A 13,062-nucleotide genomic window follows, 5' to 3' on the forward strand; every position below is an offset into this window, starting at 1 on the left:
GCCTGAGGATGATCCCGCCATTTTTCGTCACCAAAAAAACCTAATTCAACTACTTAAACTAAGAGGACCTAGGTAAAAACATCCACCTACAAGTTTTGTCACTAAGCTCATAATTGTTTTGTCACAATGTTGAAAAAACATGAAGTTCATCGAAAGAGGAATCCGTATTCTTGTTGCTTCTTGGTGTTTCTCTGTGTGAGGTTTTTGAGCTTGTTGCTAGATTTTCAACAAGCCTAAGTTCATCAAAAACGAAATCCGTATACATTTTCTATTGCGTTTTCGAGTTTGGACGTTTTTACCGGTTATTAGGTTGGAGAGGTTTTACTTCTAAAATTGTGTAAAAATATCCTGTGATGATTCTTAATATTTCCATAAAACTACAATTTAATGGCCCGAATTGGATAAGTTTAGTTATTTCGAGAAAATCAAATTCGGCGTAGAAACCAGTGTTGCCGGTTTGCCTGCCGAAAATTCCCGGTGTCGGCGGATTGCTCCAATATGTGCCGAAAGGTATATCAGTGAGCCGTTTCGGCGAAATTGGAATTGTTCCGGCGGGCCGGTTTGAAACTGGCGAGGAAACCGACACGCTAGTCTAGACTTATGCGCTGCAGAAAACCGGCGTGGGTTTCGATCTTCTGGTTTGCTTGCCGGACCATTCCGGCGGGAGGACCGGCGCCGCTGAACTTCCCTAAAAGCTAGTTTTTCCCCTTATGGACTATAAATAGCCCTTCTTCCTTGTTAAGGAGGTAAAATCAATCATTACATTTTCTCTCTCTCATTCTATTGTTGAACCCATATGGTCGCTACTTTAGAAGCATCTACATATAAATACATCAAGAAGCCATATTACGCTTCAGTACCTCATGTACTAGATTTAGATGTGCGCCTTGGCGGACGATCCCGTGAAGCTTGTGCCAATATTCTACTAAATTTGAGCACAATCATTTGCTCTACTGAATTTTGTTGGAATGCAAAAACTAACTCGTATGGAAGCAACTTGAGAAGTACAATATTGTAAGAAAGAGGAGGTAATTTGTTTATTAGTCTCAGTTCCATGCTACCTGAGTACCTCTTGTCTGTAGATTACTTATATGCAAGTCATGATTTGCGGTGCACCTCTGTATATATTGCCTAGTCTAGTTAGTCCTACAATCATGTAAGTACACAGTTCAACTGAGAGAACATTTGTGCAGAAATTCGTATCTGCATAATCTTCATAAGCAATCAAATCAGTCTATGTATAAATATAAAAATAGCATGTGCTCATGGTAGCAATCGACTAAGCACCAGTTGAAGCTCCTAATGCTATATAGAATGACCATAAAAGAGCATAGGCATGTATATACTATGTGTCAGCAATAGATAATTCATGCGGACAGAGTAGAAGTTTTGGGAAAATCTATTATATATATGTATGAAAAGCAGAAGTCTATCGATCATCGAGACTCGTCAACAGCATATAAAGATCAGGAGGAAGAAAACTAAAGCACAACGATCAACAAAATCCTTTAGCGAATAGCATGTTGATCAGGAGATCTCAAAGAACAACTTCTTTAGCCAGAGCTATGAATGCCCTCCAGTATAAAGCAACACTGGCGAGGAAACAAACATAGTAGTAAGATTGGACATTTTGTGATACTACTGTAAGCTTGCATCACCTAGTGCAGGATGAACTTTCCATCTTACTCATTCATCCCACCCAAAACCTGAAAGAAATAGAATATAGAGAAGTTTAAACATGGAAATACACATCCTACATACGTAAAGGTTACAGCTAAAAGAAATAGCATAAAGATTGAACATTGCTCCTACATACATAAAGGTTACATATTGGAGAAGGAGAACACAGGGAAATACACATTGGTGGTAGTCTTAAGCTAGAGCAAAGCACACTGCCATACATACATAAGCTAGAGCAAAGCTGTGTCGTAAGTCTCGAGAAAATATAGCTAGTAGATGCATGTATTTTTCTTTTCGCGATGCGGCCGAGGCGAACCAGCATGGTGGTGGCTTTATGTTTTGTCCATGTGTTAAATGTCGGAATGAGAAGGATCACACTTCCTCAGGAGTCATTCAGAGCCACCTGCTTCGCTCTGGCTTCATGTTTGGCTATAATGTTTGGACCACGCACGGAGAAAGAGGGGTTATGATGGAAGACGGCGATGAAGAAGAGAACGATGATGACAACTACCGATCTATGTTCCCTGAGTACGCTGATACCGCAATGGAAGACAATGAAGAAGAAGGTCAGGGTGAAGAACGGGCACCAGATGAGCCCGCTGATGATCTTGGTCGGGTCATTTCTGATGCACGGCGAGGCTACGATACAGAAAAGGAGAGGTTGCAGTTCGAGCAGATGTTACAGGACCACAACAAATTGTTGTACCCAACTTGTGAAGATGGCCAGAAGAAGCTGGGTAGCACACTAGAATTGCTGAAGTGGAAGACAGAGACCGGTGTGACTGACTCATCATTTGAAAAGTTGCTGGTAATACTGAAGAAGATGCTTCCAAGACAGAATGAATTGCCCGCCAGCATGTACGAAGCAAAGAAGCTTGTCTGCCCTCTAGGATTAGATGTGCAGAAGATACATGCATGCCCTAATGACTGCATCCTCTACCGCGGTGAGATGTACGAGAATTTGGATAAATGCCCGGTATGCACTGCATTACGGTATAAGATCAGAAAAGATGACCCTGGTGATATTGAGGGCGAGGCACCCAGGAAGAGGGTTCCTGCCAAGGTGATGTTGTATGCTCCTATAATACCACGGTTGAAACGTCTGTTCAGAAACAAAGAGCATGCCAAGTTGTTGCGATGGCACATGGAAGACCGTATGAAAGACGATAAGTTGAGGCACCCCGCTGATGGTCGGCAGTGGAGAAAAATCGAGAGAGAGTTCCCGGACTTTGCAGGTGACGCAAGGAACTTATGGTTTGGTCTAAGTACAGATGGCATGAATCCTTTTGGGGAGCAGAGCTGCAGTCACAGCACCTGGCCCGTGACTCTATGTATCTACAACCTTCCTCCTTGGTTGTACATGAAGCGGAAGTTCATTATGATGCCAGTGTTCATCCAAGGTCCGAAGCAACCCGGCAACGACATTGATGTGTACCTAAGGCCGTTAGTTGATGAACTTTTACAGCTGTGGGGCAAACCAGGTGTACATGTGTGGGATGAGCACAAACAAGAGGAATTTGACCTGCGAACGTTGCTTTTCGTAACCATCAATGATTGGTCTGCTCTTAGTAACATTTCAGGACAGTCAAACAAGGGATACAATGCATGCACGCACTATTTGGATCAGACAGAAAGTATATATCTGGAAAAATGTAGGAAGAATGTGTACCCGTACAATCGTCGTTTTCTTCCGCAAAAGCATCCCTTAAAGAAAAAAGGCAAGCATTTCAATGGCAAGGCAAAAACCCGGTCGAAGCCTGTCACCCGTACCCGTCCTTGCGCATGGCAGTTCATACGACGAACACAGCCCCGTCGATGCCCACGATCGAAACGATCGATCGATCAGGGCCCCCAAATTTCAGGGGCCCCCGATTTTCTAAAGCCCACTAGTCTATTACCTGTGTTCTGCAGCCGAGACGTCTAGGCCCAGCAAGGCATCGATCAGTTCAACTTCTCGATCAGAACTCCAGGAGACCACGCGACGGGTTTCGCCTCGCTGCTCTTCCGTCGTTTCGTCTGCGTGGGCGATTGCCGATTGGCGATTGGGCTTGGGCGTGCCCGCCCCTGCTGATCCGGTGATCCCGTTCCGCGGTTCCGGTGATCCGATCCTTCCGGAGATCAAACTGGCGTCAGGTTCGTTTGCCTGAATTTCACTCGTAAGAAACAGCCATGACAGATTCAATTGGCAATCTCCTTGTAAATCACTCGTAAGCCTGAATTTCAAGAAGTTGCTGCTCACGACTTATTGTTGTTTCAGTTTAGAGAATTAGAGTTGGCTTCCATACAGCTTGAGAATCTGAGTTTCAGTTTAGAGAATTAGAGTTTGCTTACATACGCATTCAAGTTTCAAGGTAGGATTGTTGATTCGCTGCCTGTATTTTATTCAGGTAGTCTACACCTAGTCATGAACTCATGATTCCTTATTTTATATTTTTTGTTCATTTGTTAAATAGGATCATGAGAAGAACAAAGTGTCTATCTGGTGCTGAAAAAAAGAAGAAAAGAAAGAGATTGGATGCAGTAACTCAGTCGCAAAAGGGTGCTCTAGATAAATTTATCGTGAAAAAGTCTCAAGCAAGTTCTGAAGTTGAGGCTCATACTGCAGAATTTGATGAAGGTGATAGTGGTGACGAACGCGCTGATGCTTATACTGATGATGAAGGTAATGATGCTAATACTGATGATGAAGGTAATGATGCTAATACTGGTGTGGAAGATAATGATGCTACTGTTCACGATGACACCAATAGCTCTTTTCATCCTGATATATTTGATCCAAGATATTGGGAGGGTCTTGATCCTAAAATGGTCGACATTTTGCTGCAAAAGGGTCCTAAAAGAGACAAGTCAATTAAGCATGGTCCTAGAGACAAAATATCTAGAAGGTTTTCTGCAACGGCATATAGTAGAGTTCTTCCAAACGGAGAAACATGTGATAGAGAATGGCTTGTATACAGTAAAGATCTTGACAAGATATTTTGCTTTTGTTGCAAGTTATTGAGAAAGGGGCTTGTGAGAGGATCATTGGCAAATGAAGGTTTCAGTGACTGGATACATCTTAGCAGTAGACTTCAACAACATGAAACTAGTAGAGAACATGTCACAAATATGAGCACATGGTATGACTTGCGTACGAGGTTGAAGAACAATCAAACAATTGATAAAGTTGCTCAGCGAGAACTTGAAAAGGAAAGGGATCATTGGAGAAAAGTTTTGTACAGGATTCTCTTGATTGTACAATTTCTTGGAGAACATAACATAGCATTTCGTGGCACTAATTGTAAGTTGTACCAAGACAGCAATGGCAATTTATTGGGACTAGTTCAAATGTTGGCTAAATTTGACCCGGTTATGAAAGAGCATGTTGACCGAATTACCAATGATCAAACTCGTGATCACTATCTTGGTCCTTCCATCCAGAATGAGTTGATAACTTTGCTAGCTACTGCAATCAGGTCTGAAATCATTGAAAAGGTAAAAAAGGCAAAGTACTTCTCAGTTATACTTGACTGTACTCCTGATGTAAGCCACCAAGAACAGATGTCTTTGATAATAAGGTATGTTGATGCATCTTCTGGTTCCGTTTGCATCGAGGAATCTTTCTTAGGTTTTTTGAGTGTGAATGATACCTCTGGCCAAGGACTGTTTGATGTTTTACAAGATGAACTGAAGAGTCTTGAACTTGATATAAACAATGTGAGAGGACAAGGATATGATAATGGATCAAATATGAAAGGGAAACATCAAGGCGTACAAAGGAAACTTTTGAATGTAAACCCAAGAGCATTTTATTCAGCTTGTGGTTGTCATAGCCTGAATTTGACACTATGTGATATGGCAAATTCCTGTCGTAATGCAACCGAGTTTTTTGGAATTATCCAGCGCATCTATACAACATTTGCTAATTCTACAAAGAGGTGGAAAATTCTTAAAGATAATATAACAGGATTGACTCTCAAGTCATTGTCAGCTACTCGTTGGGAAAGTCGTGTTGAGAGTGTTAAGGCTATAAGGTTCCAAATGTCAGATATACGGGAGGCTTTGCTGCAAGTGGCTGAAAGTGATAAGGATCCACTTACAAGTAGTGTAGCTAAATCATTGGCAGAACATGAGCTTGGTGACTTTGAGTTTATCGTTTCTATAGTCATATGGTATGAGATATTATCTTATATTAATGTGGTAAGCAAGCAACTGCAATCAAAAGATATGATTATTGATATTGCCATTGAGTCTGTACAGGGGTTGATTTCCTTTTTCACTAAGTATAGAGATACTGGCTTTTCAAAGGCATTGGAAGCTGCTAAAAGAATTGCAATGGAGTTGGATATTAATCCAGGCTTTCGCACCAAGCGTAAAATTACAAGAAAAAGACAGTTTGATGAGGGACCGGCTGATGCACCTACTGAATCACATTCTGCAGAGGAGTCATTTAGGATCAATTATTTTTTGCGTATTGTTGATCAAGCTATTGCTTCACTTAAAACCAGATTTGAACAATACCAAGAGTATGGAAACACTTTTGGATTCTTGTTTACTTCTGATAGGTTGCGATCCTTGGATGATGAGAGTTTGAAGGATTCTTGTCTGAAACTTGAGGCTGCACTTAAACATGAAAAGGAAACCGAAACGCTTATGGATATTGATGGAGAAGAATTGTGGAGGGAGTTAGTTCTGATCCGGGAGTTACTTGAGAAATCTATGGGTCCTCTTGATATTCTGATGTTTTTGGAGAAGCATCCGTTTTATCCTTTTGCTAATGTCGCATACAGAATTTTGTTAACCGTTCCTGTTACTGTTGCATCTGCGGAAAGGAGCTTTTCTAAACTCAAGTTGTTGAAATCCTACATGCGTTCTACTATGACACAAGAAAGACTCAGTTCATTGGCGACAATAGCACTCGAGAGTGATATCTTGGAGAAGATCAATTATAAAAAGATGATCGAAGATTTTATTTCAAGAAATACAAGACGGATGGTGCTTTTCGGTAGAACATGAGGTTCGTTTACTGCTTTTTTAGTGCTATAGTTCTCTGTTACAATGAAAACTTGATATATGTTTGAGCATTGTACGGAATAGTGCATATTGAACTTATATACTAAAGTGAACTTATAATTTTATTTGACTAGTTATTGAGTTTGAACAAAGAAAATTTTGGCCCCATTTTCTAAGTCGCACCCGGGCCCCCATTTCCTGGAGACGGGGCTGGACGAACAAACAGGGGACCTTGTTTGCAGTGACGGTCTTAGGATACCCAGGGAAAATTGGAAAAAAATAGTGAAAGAAATTAAAGATGGAAAGAGAAAGTTTTGTCCCGATAGAGAGAAAGACTTGCTGACACTAGTCCTTGGGAATGACGAACACGGAGGACGAACACGAGGCTTTGGCCCTTCTTACCCGTGGTGGCTTGGGTTTGCCAAAGACCAAGATTCTTACAGAAGCCGAGCGAGAGCAAAGAAGCGACAGCAGGACGAGGAAAATGACAAGTTCAACCAGTTGCTTGCTAGAGTTAACGAGCAGCAGCAGCAGATTGACGAACTTAGATGAGTAGTGCGCCCGCAAGATCCTGCACTCGATATTACCGCCAGCACATCTCTTCGGAAAAGCAGCGTGGCTGACTCGGAGGCCCCGGCTGACGATGCACGACGGATTATAGAGGGCGGTCCCGGCTACCCCGTGGATGGAATCAAGGAGTCAATATCTTGTGAGCTCCATCAGAGATTGAAGAACATATCCATGAAAGTGGCGGTCGGACAAGCTTTACCTTGTCCACCTGACGCACGCTGACATGGCCGTGAGATTCAAGCTGGCTATGCTAAAGTCGTGGTGGATGAAATCGTAACGAGGTTTCATGATATGGAGCTTGACATCCCTGGACCTGAAGAGGAGAGGACACTCGGAGAAGTAGTGGGTGGAATCATTCTATGGGACAAGAACTACATCAAGCTTCCAGGCTCGGCACCAAGGACAACACCGCCTCCGAGTCGTCGCAGGTCACCTACACCTCCATCACCTCAAAGAAGCCCACCCCATGACTACGGCCACCACAGCGCGAGTCCATCTCGATCTCCGCCGCCGGACTTGGGTCGGCCGTCTCCGCCGCCGGCCGCTAAGGAACCTAAGCGGAAGCGTGCCAACAAGAATGCTCCGTCGATGAGTTCTAACCGACGGAGCCCCCCAAAGCGAAAAATGTCGCCCCTCCCAAAGGTACCTCATCCGAATCTTCCAATCAGAGCTTACGATCGTACCCCCGAGGAAAACGAAAGGATCGCAAAGGAACATTGTGATGCGCAGATGAAAAAGAAGAAACCCGAGCCCCGCCCGGTATACACCGAGAAGCAAAAAAATTATGCAAATTACTTACTAACCCTGCCATCGCAATATGACTTGCACCATAAGCCTGATGACTATCTACGCACACTGCAGAACCAAGGGGAAAAGAGCAGATCAAGTAGCAGTGCAAGTGGGAGCAAATCAATTAAAAGTGCAAGCGGGAAAAGATCAGACGTTCCCCAGCTCGGACAACAGGCCAAACAATCGATCCCACCCCTCAAGGTGTTATCCGGAAATGTTCCCCCACCATCCGTGCAGCAGCAAAGTTTGGAAGAAGCACAGAAGTGGGCGGATGAATGGGGGATGAGTGTTGAAGACATTTTGGCTTCCCAAGACGAGTTGTTTCCGAAGGCTGTTGTAGCCCCTAAGCCTAAATTTATCATGGGGGAGTCTTTGGTCAGCAAAGAGATGTTGGACGAAATGCCAACACGTATGCATCACTTGCATGCATGGTACCTGACTGCCGCAAAGAATGGGAGAATAATGATCGTGGTGAAAGTCCCACAGGAGTACTACGGCCGACCCGAAGAGATCCATGTCGACTTTGACGAACTCTTCCAGATGTACAATTGCGAAGCCCTCGACAAATCTCTCATGAGTTGCTATTGTCTGTAAGTTGTTCAATTCGTTCTCTACATATAAGTTGTTCAGTTCATTGCATGTAATTATCCTCATTATATCCTTTTGTACTCATTATATCATTGACCCAGATAAAGTTCATATACAGACGCTAACTGATAAGCCCGAGGAGACGGAGGAAAACCTTCTAAGGTTTCTAATGGACCAAAATTTCTGTGACCACATGCTGTTTCCTTACAACTTCAGGTGACGGTCTTACTCTGTTGTGTCCATTCACTCACAAGTGCAATTGATGAGTTACTGACGTATTTATATACGTGTGCAGCTTCCACTGGATTCTGCTAGACATTCAAATTGATAAGAGAAGAGTTGATGTCTTCGACCCATTAACGAGAGACATGGAACAGTTCCAAAGCATGCAGGACATGCTCCAAAGGTAATTTCAATCATTCTCGCGCTATATCGGTCTCTTCCGATGATTTTCTGAGATATCAAGTAATGAATAACTTAGCAATTCATTTTCCTTGCCAGGCAGGGTTTGGAAGCGGTTCAAGAGCAAGACTGTCGGTATCTCTCATGAGAAGCTGACGTTTAGGAGTGTTCAGGTAAGCAGTACAAGATAGGGCCGTGCATCTCTTTACTTCTATTTTAAATACAATTATGATGCTAGTTTATTATTTGATTAAATTTTATTCTCGTAAAGTGCGACCAGCAACCACCGGGGACGCATCTATGTGGATACTACATTTGCGAGTTCATTCGCACGTATACCTCTGAGCACAAGGATTATACATACGACGTAAGCAACTCACAACTTTATTTTATTACCGTCACTTTTTGTTATCATGATTGATATTCATATTGATCTCCTTTTCTTATATAGTTCGACGCCATGCGGGAGAAGTCCCAACCAGAGCAACGTGCAATTGCTGTTGCAGAGGAGCTGGCGGATTTTTTGAGGGCAGAAGCTATAGAAGACAAAGGACGATTTAGTGTAGCTCAGGGCCATTACTGAAAATGTCGGTCCGTGTAATCGAATAGACGGGCTCTAGTCCCGGTAATTGTGATCCCCATGTAATTGTATATATATGCTCGATCGTAAGACAAGTTATCTTATATATATATGTACGAACGTGTACGCGTAGAAATATACGAAAACTATTTTGAAATTATATAAATACCCTAAACCCTAAACCCTAACACCTCTGCCGCGGCACAGAAAGTGCACAAGTTACTGCCGCGGCAGAGACTCTTTAGTCGCGGTCCGTATTACGAGCCGGGACTAAAGGGGGGTGCCCCCAGCGCGCTCCGCGGCACCCACGTGGAGGGCCATTGGTCCCGGCTGGTAATCGAGCCGGGACTAAAAGTTCGCCTTTAGTCCCATCTGGCTAGTCCCGGTTTGCCAACCGGGACTAAAGCCCCTTACGGGCCGGAACTGAAGGGCCTGTCTCCACTAGTGTAAAGCCTTGACATATTTTTCCTCTATATTCACCGACTGGAATATGGATGTACCTGAATCTTTTCTGCAACTTCCAGTATGAGAGACCTTCGCTCTCTTCAAGTGATAGTACATGGAACGAAGAAAATTTTACCGGTTCCAGGTTATTACTTCCTTGGCAGGGCCAAACACCAAAAGGAGTAACATGTGTTGACGCAATCAAAAGTAAGCTACTAAAAAATTAAATTGTATAAGAGCATTTGATCAAAATTACTGCCAACAAAAAAGTGATACTCGTCATATCACCACTAGCAAGCAAGAATATGCATCAAAACAAATGGCATGTTGCAGTGTTTGCCAAAAGGGTAAACTTGGAGTAAAACGGTATGGATCCCTGACGTAGCGAAGCAAAGTTACAAATCAGTACCACCAGCACTACTAGAAAAAGGCTTATAGCCGCACTCCTTACCGCCGGCGAGTACGATTTAAAGATGCCGGCGGTAAGGCCTTCCAGGGTGGCCTCACCTTACCGCCGGCGGTTAGGTCTAGAAGACGCTGGGGGTAATTTAATTACCGCCGGCGAAATCAATTCGTATGTGCCAGGGGTAAAGTGGGATCCTATGGGCCATTTGGGCCAAAATTACCGCTGGCCTCTATGATTCGTTACCGCCGGGGATAAAGTAGACCACAATTCGGTGCACGTAGCAGCGGCCCCCCATCTCCATCCACTCGGGGCACGACCAAAATTCCCCCTCCCCTCTCTCCCTCCCAAGTCCCAACCCCAACCCCTCGCTGCCGCCTCTCCCCACCGCCGCCGCCTCTCCTAGGGTTCCGACGCCGCGCCACTTCGCAGCCCCCTCCCCCGCCGCGAGAACTCGGCTCCGCTCCCCCGCCCCCGCCCGTCCTCTCCCTGCCGCCGCCATGGCGGAGAAGCTGAGGGATCTGAGCCATCCCATCGACGTCCAGGTGGTCGACGCCACCATAGCCGCCTTCTACGGAAGCGGATTCAAGGAGGAGGTAACGCATCCCGCTCGCTCTCCCCTCCCCACTTTGCGCGCGGGCTTTGCCTCCTGGCCGCCCCACCCCTGCCGCCCCGTGCTGCCGCCGGGACTTCAGTTAGGGTTCGCTAAGCTTCCGACCGGTGGTTCTGTAGATGCTAATGGTAGAATAACAGAAAATCAGCTTATGAAGAGATGGGGCAGTGAGACTAATTAATCACTAACCATATCATCGAGGTTTGCGGAGAGGGCGATGCTGGCTGTGAATCCGATGGGGAGGAGGCTGTGCGAGGTTATGGAGGCCAAGCACAGCAACCTGTGTGTTGCTGCGGATGTTCAGACAGCAAAACAACTGCTTGAGCTCGCCAACAAGGTACAAAAGTCATAAGCAACTTGCATTTTGTTAGTGTTCATGAGCAGATGGGTTAGTTAGACACTTGGAATTAAGTCACGTCAGCAAGTCACTTGTCATTTTGGATGACACTGGCTTATAAATCTTCCTATCGGTAAACCTGCGCTAGCATAATGTTGTAAATACTTTTATTGAGCAAGCTAATGTTGTTGTAATACTAACTTACTAAGTAGTGTTATTTCATAGTCGCATTTTGCTCTTCCCTAAGCTGGATTAGATTTGACATTAATTTCCACTATCTTTCCAAAGTTAATTCGACTAATTTGCATGCCCTTTTGAATCTGAGTTACTATGTCCCCAATCTTAACATGTAGGCTGGTCCGGAGATTTGCATGTTAAAGACCCATGTGGATATTAATTTATCTGATTTCACGCCAGATTTTGGTGGCAAGCTCCGATCGGTATGTTAACTTAAGATGCAACCAAATTTTCTGTCCACCATCCTTATGATTGATGATCTTTTTTCACATTTTTATGTCTGCTAGTATATGAAATGGAATTTTCTGTCACTAATCTGATGTTGGATCATTATGGGAAAAAAAACCAGGTGTAGGTTCAGTACATAGTGTCTTTGTTCATGTTGTTATATTTATGGAGCATGTATCAGTGTCTCTTCTGCATTTGTTAGAATCCAGAACTCCACGGTGAGCCCTCCTTCCGATTCCCCCTCTTCCACATCAATTTCGTGCAATCCAGAACTCCCTCCGTCATTGTCGTTTTGTGCAATCTCCTGGAAGCAAATCCTCTTTGGCGCGTACCTTTTTGGATAATCTGCAATCTTAGTTTGATTGTTCATTTCACGTACATAATTAGCTGTCAAACAAACCAAACCGTAGCACAAACTATATGAGGAACGAATGACTACTGTTATTCATTGAACTGGGGCTACTAGTAAGGCTTGTTAATAAGTTATACTGCTGCTATCCATTGTGTTAATAAGCAGGAAGGTTGTCCTTAAAAAGCAGCAGTGCTGCCATTCATTGTGTTAATAAGCATGTGTTCATAAGCAGGAAGACTTTATAGCTTGTTAGTATAATATAAAAATGAAGATGCTTTTGTTTTGCATCGTTTTTTGATTACAAGCATATTGTTGGTTATGGTAAACTGCACTAGATGACAGAACTCATTTTTTGTAAAGTTGTTTCGCTGTTCCAAATGAACTGCATGACTTATGTATTACTAGCTGATTAGTCAAGTACCAATTTTATCATTTTCTGTTTTGAGAGATGTTCACTGAATCCTAGAGTACCAAATCTATCATTTTCTTCGGTTGAACTAAACAAACAATAATGATACTTCCATGTGTAGGGAGCTCGGCTTCGGAGTCCGAGCACGCAGGAGGAGGAGCTGGCTGGTGGCGATTCAGCAAGTAGGCTGGCCGGCAGGCAGCGGAGCAGCGAGAAGCCTGGTGAGCAGCTAGCGGGGAGCCAGAAGCTAGCTAGCCGCTGGACGGAGATTTGTATTCACATGTGCAACTCTGGAGAACTTGTATCTATTTGTGTAATATTTGCTAGTTGGAGATGAAGTTTGAACTACACTTGTGTTATTGATGCATGCATGTTATGAACATTTGGGTACTTTCTATATCTGTTGTGTTACTGATGTGTATCTTATTCTGGTATTTC

At 43.7% G+C, this 13,062-nt stretch overlaps 2 protein-coding genes across 2 annotated transcripts; both read left to right on the forward strand.

Annotated features, from left to right (window-relative positions):
• Positions 1-4,137: 4,137 nt before the first annotated feature.
• On the forward strand, positions 4,138-9,604 carry LOC127339138 (uncharacterized). The gene is made up of 8 exons (XM_051365021.1): positions 4,138-4,612; positions 4,739-6,654; positions 8,104-8,617; positions 8,721-8,835; positions 8,915-9,025; positions 9,125-9,194; positions 9,293-9,388; positions 9,473-9,604. The coding sequence occupies exons 1-8, from the start codon at positions 4,138-4,140 to the stop codon at positions 9,602-9,604; spliced, it is 3,429 nt and encodes a 1,142-aa protein (XP_051220981.1).
• Positions 9,605-10,830: 1,226 nt separating this feature from the next.
• LOC139837484 (uridine 5'-monophosphate synthase-like) lies at positions 10,831-13,037 on the forward strand. Its single transcript, XM_071826914.1, has 3 exons — positions 10,831-11,398; positions 11,752-11,838; positions 12,746-13,037. Exons 1-3 carry the CDS (start codon positions 11,279-11,281, stop codon positions 12,959-12,961), a joined length of 423 nt encoding a protein of 140 aa, XP_071683015.1. The 5' UTR covers positions 10,831-11,278; the 3' UTR covers positions 12,962-13,037.
• Positions 13,038-13,062: the final 25 nt, after the last annotated feature.

Source organism: Lolium perenne, chromosome 3 (assembly GCF_019359855.2).
Source record: "Lolium perenne isolate Kyuss_39 chromosome 3, Kyuss_2.0, whole genome shotgun sequence".
NCBI classification, from domain to species: Eukaryota; Viridiplantae; Streptophyta; class Magnoliopsida; order Poales; family Poaceae; genus Lolium; species Lolium perenne.